The 17,628-nt window shown below is 36.1% G+C and overlaps 2 protein-coding genes across 4 annotated transcripts; one reads left to right on the top strand and one right to left on the bottom strand.

The window, feature by feature from the left end:
* The first annotated feature begins 357 nt into the window (after positions 1-357).
* LOC110463484 (lysine-specific demethylase 8-like) lies at positions 358-4,981 on the top strand. Of its 3 annotated transcripts, none has more exons than XM_021518116.1 (2): positions 358-410; positions 3,517-4,981. In XM_021518116.1, exon 2 carries the CDS (start codon positions 3,526-3,528, stop codon positions 4,966-4,968), a length of 1,443 nt encoding a protein of 480 aa, XP_021373791.1. In that variant the 5' UTR covers positions 358-410; positions 3,517-3,525; the 3' UTR covers positions 4,969-4,981. The 3 variants fall into 3 exon arrangements, with proteins under 3 accessions (XP_021373791.1, XP_021373782.1, XP_021373799.1); XM_021518107.1 differs by lacking the exon at positions 358-410 and adding an exon at positions 415-466; XM_021518124.1 differs by lacking the exon at positions 358-410 and adding an exon at positions 481-577.
* Positions 4,982-8,296: 3,315 nt separating this feature from the next.
* On the bottom strand, positions 8,297-11,841 carry LOC110463727. The gene is made up of 3 exons (XM_021518550.1): positions 11,461-11,841; positions 10,560-10,669; positions 8,297-10,043 (listed from the first exon to the last, which is right to left on the bottom strand). Exons 1-3 carry the CDS (start codon positions 11,839-11,841, stop codon positions 8,297-8,299), a joined length of 2,238 nt encoding a protein of 745 aa, XP_021374225.1.
* Positions 11,842-17,628: the final 5,787 nt, after the last annotated feature.

Raw genomic sequence — 17,628 nt, forward strand, 5'->3', positions numbered from 1 at the left:
ACGGACATCTCTGCCCCTTTTGTTATTATTTTATGAAATGCATGGACTTTTTCTTCCAAATGGTGTATGTACATATGTCATACTGCCCAGATCGACATTAATAATTTTAAAAAATGGACCTTACCCGGGGCTAGGGGTTCCACTCTCAAGGCTGCTCAGAGTGCACTCTATTTGGGAAGAAGGACACATGCCCTTATACCAGTAAAATTTGTTAAAAACAGCCCTAAATATCAAGTTGTGATATATCGGAATACCGTTTTAAAACACAGTCGCCTTCACCGCCGCCTACATTTATTCCCTTGTGGTTTGGTGTAGTGCTACCTATACAAATAACTAACCTATCAATACGAGTTGCTTCCCCTATACAGGAAATGAAGTGAAAGGCATGTGTTATAAAATCGGAGCTCGAGGTAAGTTGTTCAGTAGGCCTAGTCGATTCTGATCCATGCAGCACAATGTGACAATGGTCAGATACATTTTAATTCTAATATACGTGTTGAAAATAGTTAAAGTACATGTCAGGTCACACTGTGGAATTTATAGTCCGGTCTATACCGGTCATGTTCATGAATAGCTCGTAAGTATCATGTCTCCCGTGTCGTTTGTGGTGTCCGACCTACAAAAGTAGCCTCGATAATCGAATTCTCCTCCTGCTCCTCTCCTCCTCATCCTCCTCCTCTCCTCCTCATCCTCATCCTCCTCATCCTCATCCTCATCCTCCTTTTCCTCTTACTTCTCCATTATTTACATCTAAGAAGGTGTCCAGTTAACTAGATAGATATAAAAGATTTAAAAATTCTTCCTCGAGTGTTATTATAAACATTGTATCGATCACAGGGACCTGAGAATTTATGTTCAAACGTTCATATGTGTTTAGACCTATCCTATGTACAGAGACCTGAGAATTTGCCACAGCCATATATCTGGACCTAAACAGAGGCATGCAGATTAATTTTACACGTTCTTGATCTCAAACCGTATGACGTGTAAAATTACTACACACCTCAGTTTCGGTCCAAATATAGCTCGAACAAATGATCAAGTCCCTGTGACCTGCTGTGGATGAGTTTTGTTTTGATAATAACTCCGTATAAAAGTCATCTCCAAAATGGAGATGGGTTTTGGGCAATTACCGACTGTTCATTTAAACCCATTGACTTAAACGTCAAATCCCTGCATATCAGAAAATGGCGTAAAATATACATAAGAATTGAGTTCGACATAACTGACTATCTTTCTCATTTATGTCAAATAAATACTGAAGTTTCTGGTCTCTTTATTTTATAGTATCTTTCTGTCTATCTTTTTCTGGTCAGTTTCGGTTGTAATGAAGTAACAGGAAGATTAAATCAACATAAAATATATGATACAATTAATATCGGGGTGTTCAAGAGGCCTAATATTGCAATACAAATATTGTAATATCTGTCTATTTTTAGCAATATATTAATACCATTATGAAATGGCGATACCCTGCATTATTTTTTTACTGATAGTTTGGGGGTTTAGTCACAGCCTTGAAATACATATTCTTCAGATTTTTATTCAATATTATCTTAATTAAGTTTGCTTTTTGTTTTAAACATATTTTATTTTAATTTATATATTCAATGGTAGTTAGGCTTTGTGTGACAACCAACTTGTTTAAAGGGGTGGGTATTGGAAGCACACTTCGTATTGCAATATTTAGTGAAAATTGCAATATATCAAAATATATATTGTATCCCCCAAGATGCAGTGTATTTTTTATGATTATATTATTTTTATATAGAAAATACGAAAATATGAACAGGCTATTAGCCAGCCACCGGTCCACCTGTCTTTTTGACAGGCAGTTTTCTGATAACCTTACTATTGTAAATCAATTTTGACAGACAGTTTTGTAAAATTAGTTATAATATCAACGTTTTGGACAGGGACATTTGAAATCCTGGCTAAAAGCCTGCTTCAACATAAATTGAAACTTGTTTTGTATAGTTTTACGAATTTAACCTACAAAATGTAGCTGTATACTATCCTCAAGCAACCAATCAAAATCGTCGTTACAACACAGACATGGTAAAATGGCAACAGTCGAGTGTGACAATAAATATATGAATAATTGAAGATAGGTACACTCAAATCCCGGTCTAGTCCTGCTGATTTTCTTCACACTCAGAACACTGTTATTGATTATAAAATGTTTATTTCATCTTTACTATTTCTCATAAAAGTCCTGCAAGGTATAATTTTCTTTTCAGAAATGATTTTCCAAATATATATATATATATAGTCATGCAAGACAGAAAAGTTTTTAACAATTAGTAACATATTTTGGCTGGGGTACGGGGGTCCCGTTGTCATTATAATGTGACCGGGTGGGGTGGGGTGTCCTGCTGGGTGTCTTCGGCAGTATGTTTCAGTGAGGTAGCACTATGAAGTGGGCATCAGTTCCGCGCTATCACAAGGAGACAAACACGAACATATCGCAACCTCCCAAAACACACGCATACACTACCGCATGCATCTTGCACACAAGGGAGACCGTCCTTGAATGACCATAGCTGTTGATAGGACGTTAAACAATACCAAACCAAACCAAGGTACGGGGGTCCTTAATTGTATGTAGATTATACATATAACATGTATAAATTAACCACGTTTACAGCCCTTCTATTGTCATGCTACTATAAATAACACACTACATATACGTATCTTGTTTTAAGCAACATCCATGCCTGCATACAAATAAGATCAATTAAGGCTCTATCGATTTAATGTCGAGACCAGACAGTGTCATAAGGCATATGACCTTTCTATAAATGTTTTTAATGTCAGTGTAGCATTTGATCTTGTCCGTTTGAAGTTTAACGCAGGCTAAATGCCACGAGTTTTACATTTTGATTAAAACACCAGTCAAAGTACTTAGTATACATCAAGAAAATCATACATAAAATTCTGAATCACATACCCTTATCAAGTTTATCCCTTAATTTTGTGGGAAAAATAAATAAAAGAAAACGAATCCAAAAGTTCCCTTAAACCTTGCCTTGCCAGGTTAGTATAGGTGTCGTTGTTTTTGCGACATAAGAGGCGTGCATGTATAGATAGAGCTCTGATTTCTTCTCGTATTTACGAAATAGCTAACAGGTAAGTAAATAAAAACTATATCTTATTATCTCAAAACCAATTAAGACATACAAGTAGCATTTAAAAGTGGCACTAACTGATCGCTTTATTTTTACTCATTATAAGATGAAAAAAATAGCTTAAGGCCTGAATGCTTTGATTTTATTTTGAAATCGTAGATTTTATTTAGAAATTTCAGATTAATCTGGTTTTTTGTTGTTGTTGATTTTTTTTTTTAAATTTAGGTTTTCTATTTTCAAAATTTAGATTACCGATAATCTGAAATCTCAAAATGAAATACAATCGATCTGACCTTGAGCTAGGGTTCCCATAACTTATTGACTCTTTGACATATGCTTTGTGAAATTATATATCAACTGTTTGCCTCACTTCCTCACTTCATTACAGTTATCAGACATGGCGGCAGACCTTGTACAGAACGTAATGGCAGCCGTTCCGGAGTCAAACACAGCACTCCTTGGCTGCTTGACGACCCCGAACGAAATGGCGCCCTCTGTTAACAGTTTGCTGAGTCGTGCGGTGGAGAGTTTCCTCAGTAAAGAGTACGACTCATGTGTCCAGCTTTGTGAACCACTACTGGACCTTACATGGGAGAAACTCAACACTGGTCACTGGAAAGACGTCCATCTTTGTTGGCGATATTTGTACTCGCTTGTTTCACTGCTGAAGGGCGCGAGTGAGGTGGTCATAGCAACCATTCGTAGTGAAAATACCGGAAATGACGTAATTAAAAATAATTTAGCAAACTCCATTAAAACATTCGATATGGGTCTCTTGATGGGAGCACCTATTTTTGGAAACGTTCTTTCAAAACTGTCATTACATGTTCATGATTGGTTAGGTACGAATTCCAGTTTCCAGACACCCGGAGCAGAATTGACTTCATCAGGAAAAAAATTGATACAAAGTGACAATTTGACAGAAAATGAAGATGCCAAATCTACTCGTTTGTGTTGCCAATGTTCTGAAATGTGTAAAGAAGGAAATTGTGAGCATTTTGAAAATATATCAAAGAAACCGAAAATGGAAATTACCAACATTAAAATAAAATCAAAGAACCAAATTAAACGAGTAAGATGCCCTTCGATGGAACTCTTTCGAAAGGAGTACTTGTGTTCTAAGCATCCCGTGATCATAACAGATGCAATGGGTCATTGGCCAGCTATGGGCTGTAGAAGATGGTCACTAGACTATCTCAAGAAAATAGCCGGTTACAGGACGGTTCCCATAGAGATAGGGTCTAAATACACAGATGATAAATGGACCCAGAAGTTGATGACGGTCAGTGAATTCATAGATCAATTCATCACAGCGGATATGTCCAGGTCGAATGATGTCACAGGTTCAAGGTTGAAACAAGATAAACCAGTAGGCTACTTGGCTCAACATCAACTTTTCAACCAAATTCCCGAACTTCAGGACGATATTGTGATTCCGGATTATTGTGTTCTGGGCGGAACCGGAAGTACGAATCCGGAAACAAGTGATGATGACGTTGAAGAAGTGGATATCAACGCATGGTTTGGTCCAAAAGGAACGGTATCGCCATTACATCATGACCCAAAAGAGAACTTTCTTGCGCAGGTTGTGGGCCGGAAGTATATCCGACTATACTCTGAGGTCATGACCCCTTATTTGTACCCCCATGACGGCTTCATGGACAACACAAGTCAGGTAGATGCGGTAAATCCGGATTACGCGAAGTTTCCTCGTTTTAAGAACGCCACTTACCGAGAGTGCGTTCTGGAGGAAGGAGAGATGTTGTTTATCCCGCAAAAATGTTGGCACTACGTAAGGTCATTGTCAGTAAGTTTCTCTGTCAGTTTCTGGTGGAAATAAAACAAAAATCGTTTTAGTTTGTACATTTGTTCTTCCACAACCATTAGAGGGTTCCTCACTCCCGACTTCTTGGATGAACGTGCTTCGCGACCTTGCACAAAATAGCTTTTACACTATATGAAAGCAAAATAATCTATGTTGCTCTCGATGTATTCATTCGTAGTGGCTGGTTATCATATTTATCCAACTCGAGTTAGGTAATTTTCAAATTGTTTAAAGACACGAAGTTTACCTTGACAACTTTTTATCACATTCTGTTGTTGTCATGATCATAATGTTCGCATAATCTGCGATTGTTTACCTTGACAACTTTTTATCACATTCTGTTGTTGTCATGATAATGATTTTCGCATAATCTGCCATTGAGTGCATTAATTGGCTTGTTGGGTTGTTCAAATCGCCTGTCTTTAAAAACTTCTCAGTATCGCGATTGTCCCAGGAGTAATAGCAGATCATTCTCAAATTTCATATGAAGATTCCCCTTGTTCCCTCGATCTGCATGTTTTATTTTGAGACTTATCAGAAAAAACAAGATGGACATACGGAAGCAATATTTCAATATGAGAATTAATATTTTTTATCGCTATTTCTCAACGTGCTGGGGAGATCTTTCTCAAATTTCAACTGAAAGTTCCCATTGGTTTGTTTTTGTGTATGTTTCATTTCGAAATGAATCGGTGAAACAAAATGGCCACCAGGTGGCCATCTTGAATTTTGAAATTTCAAACTTTTTATTAGTTTTTCTAAAGAAGCACAAGACAGATCTTTCACGAAATTGATATGAAAGATCCCCTTCACCCAAAATTGTACGTGTTTCATTTTGAGACTGATCGTAAAAACAAAATGGCCACCAGACAGCCATCTTGGGTTTTGAAACTTAAAGTTTGGTTTCACTTTTTTACAAGAAACTTAATGATGAAAAATGAACTATTTATGAAAGGACACAATCAAATCCAGCATAATAGAACATTCGATCTCAGGTTACCATAATAAATATTTATTTATTGTATATCTAAATAGTTAACGTACTTTCACTTGACCACAAGGTGCACAGTTGTGTCATTACACTATATATGCAGTTTTGTAGGTCAGTGTTGACGTTTTATATCTCATCCAATCAAAACCAACGTTACAAATCTGGGAATAAAGGTCTTTAGTTTCCTTAACTGAAACACGACAGCTTACACGAAATGTAGATGTAAGCAAAAAACTGTACACAAATTACTCAGTCCGGATACATCTATAAAATAAGTATTTTAGAACCTTTATTTGATCTTTCTTGCCACTTCGTATGCGGTTGTGGTTTATAACTCATAATCATGTATGGACCTAGAGTGCAGAGGGATACGATGTATGCGCGGTGTTCGGATGACCTCACGACTTTATGTTTTACTAACCAACCGCCCTGTTCCTGTCATGTTTCTTTGTAAGTAACTTAAGGGTCACTGTTGTCGTCAGTCATGATGACACGGGATCAAGGAAACAGAATATAAGACATGAATCGCTATCAGAGCAGTGCCCGCATTTCAGTGACTTACTTAATTTTATAGCCTACGGTTGACTTGGAGTACAAGAGGGTATTCTGTAGTACCCTGATAGTATGTATTTAAGGTCAAAATATTTTATATTTTATTTTTCAACATGAATTAAAATTGGATATTGTGACAATACAACTATCGTAGACCTGCTTAAGTTCCAGAATTTTGTGATCAATTTGTTAGAGTTATTGACAATAACTTTTTCAACATGTCTTGCTTATAATTCAATTCAAATTGAAAATACATGTAACTTGTGTTCGAGTTATCCCCCTTCCCGGAAATGTTTTAATACATTACTAAAATGTGCATTATATGAATGTCCATAATTTGCATCCGTAACTATTGAGTCCAAAGTGACTTTCAAAAGACGCAGGTTTCTCACCATTGAAGTCTTTTATAAAGAAGACGCGCGGTTCTTGAAAGGTAGCATACAGCCTTAAGTTGGATAGAGTATAGCTTCTAGGTGATACAGTGTGATAACATACACAGCTGGTAAATGTTATTTTTTGGTGCGTGACGTTTGACAAGATACGTCAGTGTTTCTACCTGACTTCCCTATAAATCGTTATGTTAAGGACACAAAGATTTTTTTTGTTTTAATAGCATTCTGTTGTTGTTTTCTGTAAGTGTAAGGTATGTTCAATTTAAATGCTTATCTGACGTATAAAACTTTCACCTCCATAACAATTTCAGACAATTTTAAAATGAAACGGCAGCTAAGGCGATGTTGTGAAAAATTGGATTCTTAAAATAAATACATGTAATTATAATATATATCATAAGTTCATATATATATTCGCATTTTAAATATATATTTATCATTTGTATACATGTATGAATATATAAATATAAGGCGACCAAAGAAAAAGCAAAACGGTTGTTGGACCATTGTTATGGAAACAGTACAGCATTTTAAACGGGGCCTTTTTTACACACGGAAAAGAGAAAATGCATTGATATGTATAACGATCCCCTGTTTAATGTCTGCAGTTGTGGAATTCGCTGATAGGACTTTTTGCATGAATCGTTAGCCAGGAAAAAATAACATTATATATGTAAAACCACTTAATTTTCTTGTTGAGGAAACGGTGACCGTGTGGTTAAGACGTCTGACCGTCTATATAGCTACGACCACTAGACCTCCACCATGGGGCAGTCGCCAGGTACTGGCCACAAGTCGGGGTTTTTCCCCCCTGTACTTTGGCATTCCTCCACCACCAAAACCTGGCACGTACTTAAATGACCATAGCTATTAGTAAGACGTAAAACAAGAACAAAGAAAACAAAACTCCCTTTTACACATAATTATTGGTTTACTTATGGTATGATTTTGGCAGGTTGAATTATTCTGTAATTTATGAGAGACTGTTACATGATAATTAGCTATTTATTTGTGTACCTGCAATGGTCGTATAGTGGAGACAAAGTGATACAGCCGTAACTGACTTACGCATGCGCACTATTCGTTTCATTTATATCTGCAAAAACTGTCGTCAGATTCAGACGTCAACATTGCGTATCAATAAAGGGTGCTTTTATCAAAACAGCAAGTACATATATAGCTATTGTTATTGTTATGTTTTAATTAATTCATTAACTGAATTCGTTATGTCTTTCTGTTGATACCCCTTAATGGTCTCAAAGTGTTATGAGGGGTATATGTACGAACCTACATGGGTGCGTTTGTAATTAACTATACACAATAAATAAATAAAACACAATCTGTGGTAATTCAATGACAATGTAATAACGAAGACAAGAGACAAAACGTTAAAAAATAAATTAATGGTCTAACAAAGAAATCTCACAGAAATTCTGTCATGATTCAGAACCGGAAACTCCCCTGATACGTCCCACACTAATCGCACGGCGTCGCCGTAATCGGTCCCGTACATTTTAGGAGGTGATGAAGTTATTTGCACTGCCCCGGAACAAGGAACAAATCTTCCAGATTTTCGACAGTACGGTTGACATACTCGTCCGCACTCGTCGTATGTAGTTAAAAGTACTTCCGTTAAATGTTTTTCTGGACTTTTTACAGCTATATAAACAATTGACGAAGAAAAAGGTTGCCTCGCATCAAGAAGTGCGAATTCCCGATAAGTTCCGTGATAGTTCAGCCCATTACTGTGAACCATCATTTTCATGAAAACTGAATCTTTTCTTTCCGCTTTACAGAATTGAGCTCCTTTGTCGTCTTGTGGGATAAAAAATTCCTTCAAACTAGCATACTGTGTTGGATCATACATGTCAACATTATCAACAATTTTTGAGTTTTGAATTGGAAAAACGTTGAACTTTTGGAGTTGAGGATTTCGCTTCAACACGATTTCAACGGGTACGTAAACCCAGACCCGAGTATCCGTCAATCCGTTCATTTCGAATATATTTTGTATTGCGTGCGGCGGTTCTTTCACCGGACAGATTTCGCCCATACTTCTGAAAATCTGTAGATGGTTCTCCGCTCCCTTTCCCTTTCCCTTTCCATTTCCATTTCCCGAACTCCTTTTTGCTCTGTTGCCGAAGAAATTAGGCGGAAATGGTGGCATTTGAGGCGGCTGTTGTGGAGATGACGGGGGTTGTTGCGACCACATGTTGGGAGGCATTGGCCTACCACGTGACTGGGGACCTCCAGGAGGCGTTTGTCTCCCGCGTGTTTGGGGTCCCATAGGGGGCATTTGCCGTCCACGTGATTGAGCTAAATTGTTATTCATTGGACCTCCGCGTGTTCTTGACGCACTTCCGGTGCGGGGAATCGGTCTTTGTCGTTGGTTGTTGCCGGACCGGGGCGTCGGTCTTGCTCTAGACGTACCCATTCTGGACGGATTTCCGTTTCCAAACGCTTGAGATTCGACTGCAGTAACACTCACGCAGTTAGGCGACCCGAATCGAACCTCGCACCGGAGATACTTACTACCGCAAGTTGTCTGACGATATGTGCACGTGGGAGAGTTCTCGTAGGTGTAAATCTGTGACGTATATATGTCACTCAGACCATGAATCATGTTGAGTTTCCCAAAACCCATCTTTGAATTCGGAGACTGTGATGCCGGACCAAATCTCCGTGGATAGTCCGTTGTGGGATTTACTCCGGCCCTGCGCTGGTTCACACGAAAAAGTTCCCACAAATAATCCACGAACGTGTGATGCAGGAAAAATACAGGATCAAACGCGGAGTGTTCAGCTGGCGCCATTAGTCCACCAATCCACTTATGAACCTCTCCGTGTCGGATTTCAAAGTCAAACGGAGGCTGCGCATGCGGCTCGGTAATGTCTGACATCCGGACTCGAGAGAGTATCGCTTGCGTCTGTCTGTTCGACAGTAACTGACCTTCTTGTCCTAAATTCCTGACAAGGGGCCCAGAAGGGGTTTGCCAGTAAGCGAAAGGTCCACTGGCGACTCTCCCGAAGCCGTTCCCGATAAATTCTCCCGTCCACATGACGGAAAGACTCGGATTGGTAAGGCGTTCATCCATCCGGGAATCCCAATACGGCAGAATCACTGAAGGAACTTTCTGGCGAAGAGCATTCTCGTATCTGGTAAAAGAACATTAAAAGTCGAGAGAATTTTCTTCTCAAAAATGAAATACTTGAAGAAAGTACCTTTTATTTATGTTTTGTATAATATTTGATATGAATGTCATGTGAAGTTGGTAGGATTGTCTTGTAATAATGCCAAAGAGTGTAAACATATTGATGAGGAACGCTAACTGAAAGCAGTTCAACGCCAATTTGGCTTCAAATACATTTATTTTATACACAGTTAAATGAAATATTTGTCTTCAACTGATTCGAAAGGAAGCTGATGAAATAAATTAAAACTTTGATCGATAAGATGGCTCAGAATCCGTAAAAGCCGATACTTGCATGATTAACATGACCCTGTATCAATACCTACATGATTAGCATGACCTTATGTTAATACTTACACGATAAGCATGACCCTGTGTCAATACTTACATGCTTAGCACGACCCTGTGTAAAAATTCACATGATTAGCACGACCCTGTGTTAAAACTCACATGATTAGCATGACCCTGTGTCAATACTTACATGATTAGCATGACCCTGTGCCAGCCTAGAAAAGCTGCGCCGTGATGGATGTCGTCTCCTAGTTTCTGATGAAGATTTGCTAAGGCGTCATACCGGTTTGGCTGAATAGACTGGAAAATAAATGTAAATCAGTTTCAAGAAAAAAAACTCTTATAGAATTGATTTGTTAATCTAATTTGATAAGCATAATTTCGCTTCTAAAAATTTCAATTTGTGTCTTTCTCATTCCTTCCGTTTATTTCCCACCATTTCTATTGTTGCCCATTCTACTTTGTTTGCGTCTGGTACTGTATGACAGTACATATTTACTTTTGTTTTGTATTTATGGACCGAAAAGTTGAAATAGATAAATAACCAATAAATGATAATAATAATAATAATAATTCGAGGTTCTTATATACCGCTTTATCACAACCTAGTTCGTAGGTCGTCTCTTTGTTCGAAAATTGTTATCCGTGGTTATAGGGCCTTTGCAACCAGCCAATATCTTTCCCAACTCACTGGGGAGTATACAGCCGGAGCTGCCATTTCAGCGCTCACAGCTAGCATTCAACATTTCTAGCATTACCCAACCACATACTCATTTACAGCTGAGTAGACTTGAACAAGTGGAGTAATGTAGATTGCTCAAAGACACAACACAGTGCCGTGCCGTGACTCGAACCCGCAACCCTTCGGTCATAAGCCCAGCTTTCACCACTCGACTACCGTGCCTTCCTGAAGAGCGACATACACTCCTCAGATACTTTCGCGTCAATATCTGAGGAGAGTCATTCGCAAATATCTTCCAAGCACAGCCACATCATATTAATCCGATATAGGCACTTTTCCAAATTTCAAGTACCAAATAATGTCATGACAAAATCAAAATCAAGAACTTTTACGTAGGAGAATTACTCACTGAATCCGCCTTGAGCATCTGTATTGCTCTATGGTAATTTCGTCTTTCTGTGTCTGTAAGACGGCGATACTCTTGTCGAACTCTTAATGGCTCCGCCTGTCGCTTCCGCCTTTCTCCTTCCGTCATGCGCAGTAGCTCATCCACCCATTGGTTTGTTTCACTGGAGATATTATGCCACAGCCGTTTTGCCATGTGCCACCGGAATTTCTGTACACACCAACTGTGACTGCAGTCCCAGCGTGGATCGGTGGCATTGGTATGAAAACGTTTTTCTTCAAAACATTTTAAGATTTCTTCTGGTGGAAAAATAGCTCGGAATCGAGCAGACACGATATGGATAATGACGGCAAGGCCAAACACTGATACAGCACACCACTGCATCTGAAAACGACCAAATTCAGCACGTATAAACAATTAAGTTTTCAAAAATGTTGTATGTATCAACTACAATGTAAATAGCCAACGATATATGAAATGAATAAATGATACCAATAAAGTTGCAAGAAAGAGTATGAGAAAATGCTAAACAGTAAATAAAATTGTAATAAAAAGACATAAATCAGCGAAAATAAAAACGACAAATATGTTTTGGTATATATATCGAGTTCATTAATATAACCACAATACATTAAATGTGTTTTTTTATACTTGCTCTTTATAATGTTGGCCGGCTTATAATTATGAGGTCGTGACATTTCGAAAGTTTTAATCATTAAAAGCTATAAACCATCTAATTATGACACGTACATCATTTCACGGTAATTAACCTAATGATTTAATGATAATTTAATGATCTACGTATAAGTATACTTACCAGCAATCTGCGTCTTGTTAACAGTTATATATATACTTAAGACATTTGATAACTAGATCTGCGAGTTTTCTGTAGGTATCTCCCTTGTTTAAATTATAGCTGTTTATAATATCTTATTTGTATAATTTATCATATCCTAATAATAAAGAAATTAACCGCTTTATCCTTAATTAACATCTATAAATTAGGGTTTATTTATTATTGTATATTTAAGTAATGAATTAATGTGTGCTGTTTATGTAACGAGATAAACCGAATGGATTATTTAACCCATTTTCATGGAAACTGAGAAAATAAAGAATGAAAGATGAATGTTGTAAAAAATATGAGTTACAGAATGAATAAACAAATAAACAAACGAACCAAAAAAAACAATATGATGAATAAATGGGCAAACAAACAAACGAATGATTAAATGAATAAAAGGAACAATGGATGAGTGAATAACAATATAATGAATAAATGGGCAAACAAACAAACGACTGAATAATAATGAATGTACTAATATTAAATAACGAACAAACGAATGAATGAAGAGACACTTGAACGAACGAACGAATGAAGAAGGAATAAAAATGAATGAACGAATGAATGATCGAATTTATTCACAATTAAATTACGAACGAACGAACGAACGAAGAAGGAATACAATGAATGAATGAGCGAGTGAATGCTCGAATTTATTAACTATTAAACAATGAACGAACGAATTCATGTTTGAAAGAGTTAATGAACAGACGAGCTAATGAACACGTAATTGAATGAATTATAAACGGAGGAATAAAATTACAATATAATACGACAGCTTTCAAAAGTTTAATACGAGATAGTTTATACAATGCCTTACTTTCTTACTATATTCCGTCTTTGCGTATTACAGAGTTATCTTCTCATGGAAGCAGGTATTGATTGTTACGTCATTGGTTTGTGTGAGAAAATTGCGTCGTTTTCTCAAAAATTGATGACGTTACTCTCACAAACAAGTGACGTAACAATCAATACCTGCTCCCAAGAGAAGATAACTCTGCAATAAGCAAAGACGGAATTAGGGATGTAAGATAATATCCTCGTGCATTGTATTGTCCTGCATGGGTAAATCAAAAAATATTTTTTAACACTCTGAAACTAAACAATTGCGCTTTTTTCTGAACGTGTATTTTTACTTCCTTTCTCTGCAAATTCAGATATGTATCATTATATCTAAATCTAAGAACAAGTTTTAAAATAAAATGATAATGTGAATAATAATTTCATTCCTTTTCGTTTACTTGTTGTATTTTTATTAAACAAGACATTATATAGGATTGAACACACGTATTGGAGAATACACGACACAAAATAAAACTAAGAAAAAAAATATCCTCAAATGTCGAAATATTTGAAATTGTTAAAATAATCAAACTTATGAGGTGTGTTATCAAAATTTCGCTATAAATGCCATCACTCTCAGATATTGATTATTTTATTAATTGAAATAATGTCATATTTATATCAGCTGAATTTTTTGTCATGAGAGAAACAAATTATTTATTTTTTCATAAGTGATAGGCATTTTTGATAAATGACGAATTCAATAAAAATACTGAATTGTTACTCGCTTGTTGCCAGTATAAAACATTCAAATTGGACAGAAATCACGATTATTTTATTTTAAAATCCGACCAATCTTATTCATTTGAATCGTTATTGTTTACTTTATATTGCTTAAATGTTTTCCATGCATAGAAATATAGACAATTGACTGAACTTGAAATGTAAGACAATTTGAAATTCATTGAGTAGTACTATAGTACTTTCTTTTTTTGTAAGTTAGAAACTTTCAATTTATAAAAAAAGATATACTTAAACTAATACATACCATGCCTTGTTATCAGTGAAGCTCCTTGAATACGTCAATCACATAACCTCACAAGAAATCGATAGTTGTTAAGTTTCCCTTATCGATAACTTAAGATTGACCCAACGCCAACGGCCAAGCAAAAAACTTTTGTTACTCTTCATATACATGTAATATCGTATTGACATGCGCAGTTAGCCATCTTACTCAATTATTAAAAAAAAAACCAAGACATTTTAAATCAGTGTCACACCACTGCCGTATGCTTAGAAAATGACGTAAAAACTCAAATAGCTTTATAATAAATGCATTACGGGATCCTAAAAGTCAGAGGTAATTAGTATTCATGAGTGACATTAATTTTTACCCAAAGCAGATATTCAAAGTCCTATTTAGTTTATGATTAAGATATTAAGTAGACAAGGTCAAACTGATTCAAAGGTCAAATTGATCACTCCAGACAATACTTACACCACCGTACAGGAAATTGGAAAATAAATTGTCAACATTTGAAAAGAACCAAAAACGGACGCTACACTTAATCTAATGTCTTTATCTAGAATAACGCAGCTGTACCGAGCATAGTCAGCTTAAGACAAAATAAGTTTTTATTTCAATCTGGGATTTTCTCCCTTTTTATTTGAACTGAACATAATATGAGCACGTCCGGGGATTTGAAATAACTGCGGTCTGATAATGTACATAAAATATCATAAATTCTAGACATATTTGACTAAAAAAAGAAGGAAAAGAAAAAGAAAAAATGGTAAATAGAAATGTTACTGTTCAAGCTTACTATACTTGTAATTTGTTTATTATGATAGGGAGGGAGACGTATAGGCCAACGCATTCCTTTTTTCAAGTAAACATGTTTATACCTTTATGTCAGTTTCAATGATAGACAAAGGTTGTCTTTATATAGAAATAAATGTATAAACTAATTTAAATTTGCTTTGAATACGATAACCTGTTGTAAGTTGAAACAAAATATGTTCTTAAAATATTACAGAGGCTCGGTAAAATTAGAAAAAATATCTTAAACTCTTTAAAATCCCATATGAAATCGAAACTCGTTCTAGATCGTTTAGGCCAAAAAAATGAATGTTTAATGTTTCAGTTAATAGTTTTTTCATTGTTATTTTTCTTTAGGCAGGGGTTATTTTAAGAAATTACATTTTTTTCATTTATGTCATATTGTTTATTATTCGTGAGAAAAAACACATGTGAGTTATATTTTTGGTAATATAATAATTATATAAGTTCACATACAATATTTCAGTCCATGAGAGTTTCGTTTTTTTATTGTATCCACGCCAATGTATATTTTTTTTTAATTGGGCGTTATAGAAAGAAAAACTGTTCCAATCCGGAACCGGAAGTGAAATGACAATATTTGTGCATGTCATTGGATTATCCCGTCAACGTAGTGCCGTGCCGTGCTGCACACTCCCTCAAACCTTGTACCAAACCCAGGGACATGAAGACCAATAGCTGATTTTCGAGTCACCTATTTCCGGATGATGTATGCTGTTATTAAATGCATATTTGGGCCTCTAGCGATCAGGAAAGTTACAACCATTGGCTATGCAATCATAATTTACAATCCGCATATTTTTCTGGGTGTTGTTAATATAAATATTCTAGACCGGAAGTAGGGTACCAGGATTCTTTTTAGAAAATCAGATGACTTACGTTTTTTTGTTGACAGGTAAAACGGTCCGGAACAGAGGGACTCGAAGAGTGTGTGATTGGACTATTCATAATAATAATAGTATGTAGGTTATGTAGGGGCTATTATTTCATAAGCGATTTAGGGGATAAGCTCCGTAAAACAAATCCATGGCATCCAAATATTTTTTGAATGGTATATTAGAGTATTGAACTTAGTGTGATTCATTTTGAATTCGTAATTTGGCATTCATATTGACTAAGAATGTCAAAAGAAAGCAGTTAAATGTGTTTTACATGTATAAGTGGGAATAGACACACACCCCGAACCCCCAACCCCCTCCAAATGTTTAGGTCCATGTGATTTGTAATACGTAAATAGCAGCCTGACACGGAATCAGGTAAACTGAAGACGTGATCTGATTGGGTAAAACCTTTAAAAATTGACTACGTCATTTTCTTTTCTCATACATCATACGAATGGACATTTCTGATTTTTAATATATTTGTCAGTAAATTTAACCACAGTGCCTTGAACGGCGAACTAGCGTCAGCAAATGCACGTGACTAAATGTCATTCTCGATACGTGGGGAGTTATTAATTATTCTTTTATATGATGTATTGGCGGAATCATTAGTAAGTATGCAGGTGATTGAAGTGAATTCCCTATCGTCTATTTCCTTCTCCGTATGAGTAAGGCCGAACTGTGTCTAATGATGTAAAATCTACATATTTTTATTCACGTTAACTATGGACCCGATATGATTTTACTGTTCTCGCTGGAAAATTCAGTGATGAAGAATTGAAAAATAAAAAACACGGAACGTTGTTTTCATATTTAAGGACTAACTTGAATATATTTTTCATATTATTGAGATTTAACACGAAAAAACGGAGTTTACTCTAAATGATGAAAGTATAATCCGGTTTGTTGTGTTATAGCTCCATAACATAAAAAAATATATTCAAGTTAATACTTATAAATTTAATCTACTATATGCAATCCCTGTGGTAATCCACTTTTATTAATGGACTATTTTCTCTTAGAAATTGTTACGTCGCTGTATCAGCCAATCAAAAGCAACGTTACAAACGACGACGTCATTTTTTACGTTATGGGCTGATAACATATTTTTGTAAGCCAATTAAAATGCTTGTTACCAGCAAGATTGAATAATTTGCTTTTTATTACAGGGATTCTAATTCGTGTGTATTTGAAACTACAGACAGTACGGTTGTTGGGTGGCGCAGTGGATAGCGCACTCGCACGTCACAAAGACGGACAGGGTTTAATTCCCCGATCTGACGTGAAAAGGTATAGGGGCCCTGCCACTTCAGCTTTCTTCGGGTCCTTCCGGTGTCTACCCACATTAGCCCCCTTGCGCGCTTCCATCCGTACCAAAAAGAGTGATTAATATGAAGTGGATTATCTTTTTTATGATTATTGTTATATAAATAAAGTTAATATATTGGCAATCACATGTATAATGAGTCATACTTATTTCGTGTGTGGAGGTGACTCCGAATGTAATTTATTTTCTTTTGAAATAGTTTTTTTTATTATATATTTGAAATATCCAAAACGAATATTAATTTACATCAAGCCATACATCTAAACTGACATTTATTCGACCTTTAAACTAACTTCAGGCTTCAAAAGCACTTAAACTCGCGAAAATAAAGTTTTATGTTAATGTACACATGTGACGCGTGGGAGCGATATGAATATTTGTCGGCAATCCTGGTTAGAATTATGCATGTATGACTACAAATCCAACGGTTTTTTCTTCAGATGATACGAACCTGTTCGTCTAGTCTCGTTCAACCAGACGTTTGATCACTTCTCTG

This window comes from Mizuhopecten yessoensis, unplaced genomic scaffold, assembly GCF_002113885.1.
Source record: "Mizuhopecten yessoensis strain PY_sf001 unplaced genomic scaffold, ASM211388v2 scaffold1511, whole genome shotgun sequence".
In the NCBI taxonomy this organism is placed as follows: Eukaryota; Metazoa; Mollusca; class Bivalvia; order Pectinida; family Pectinidae; genus Mizuhopecten; species Mizuhopecten yessoensis.

Bases quoted from the DNA above. Each gene is read 5' to 3' on its own strand.
- LOC110463484 (XM_021518107.1), top strand. From the start codon at position 446: ATGCAGCACAATGTGACAATG. The intron at 467-3,516 runs GTCAGATACATT...ACTTCATTACAG, and splicing joins TGCAGCACAATGTGACAATG to TTATCAGACATGGCGGCAGA.
- LOC110463727 (XM_021518550.1), bottom strand. From the start codon at position 11,841: ATGCAGTGGTGTGCTGTATCAGTGTTTGGCCTTGCCGTCATTATCCAT. The intron at 10,670-11,460 runs GTGAGTAATTCT...TTTATTTTCCAG, and splicing joins AGATGCTCAAGGCGGATTCA to TCTATTCAGCCAAACCGGTA. The intron at 10,044-10,559 runs GTAAGTATTGAC...TTCTTTTACCAG, and splicing joins CACAGGGTCATGCTAATCAT to ATACGAGAATGCTCTTCGCC.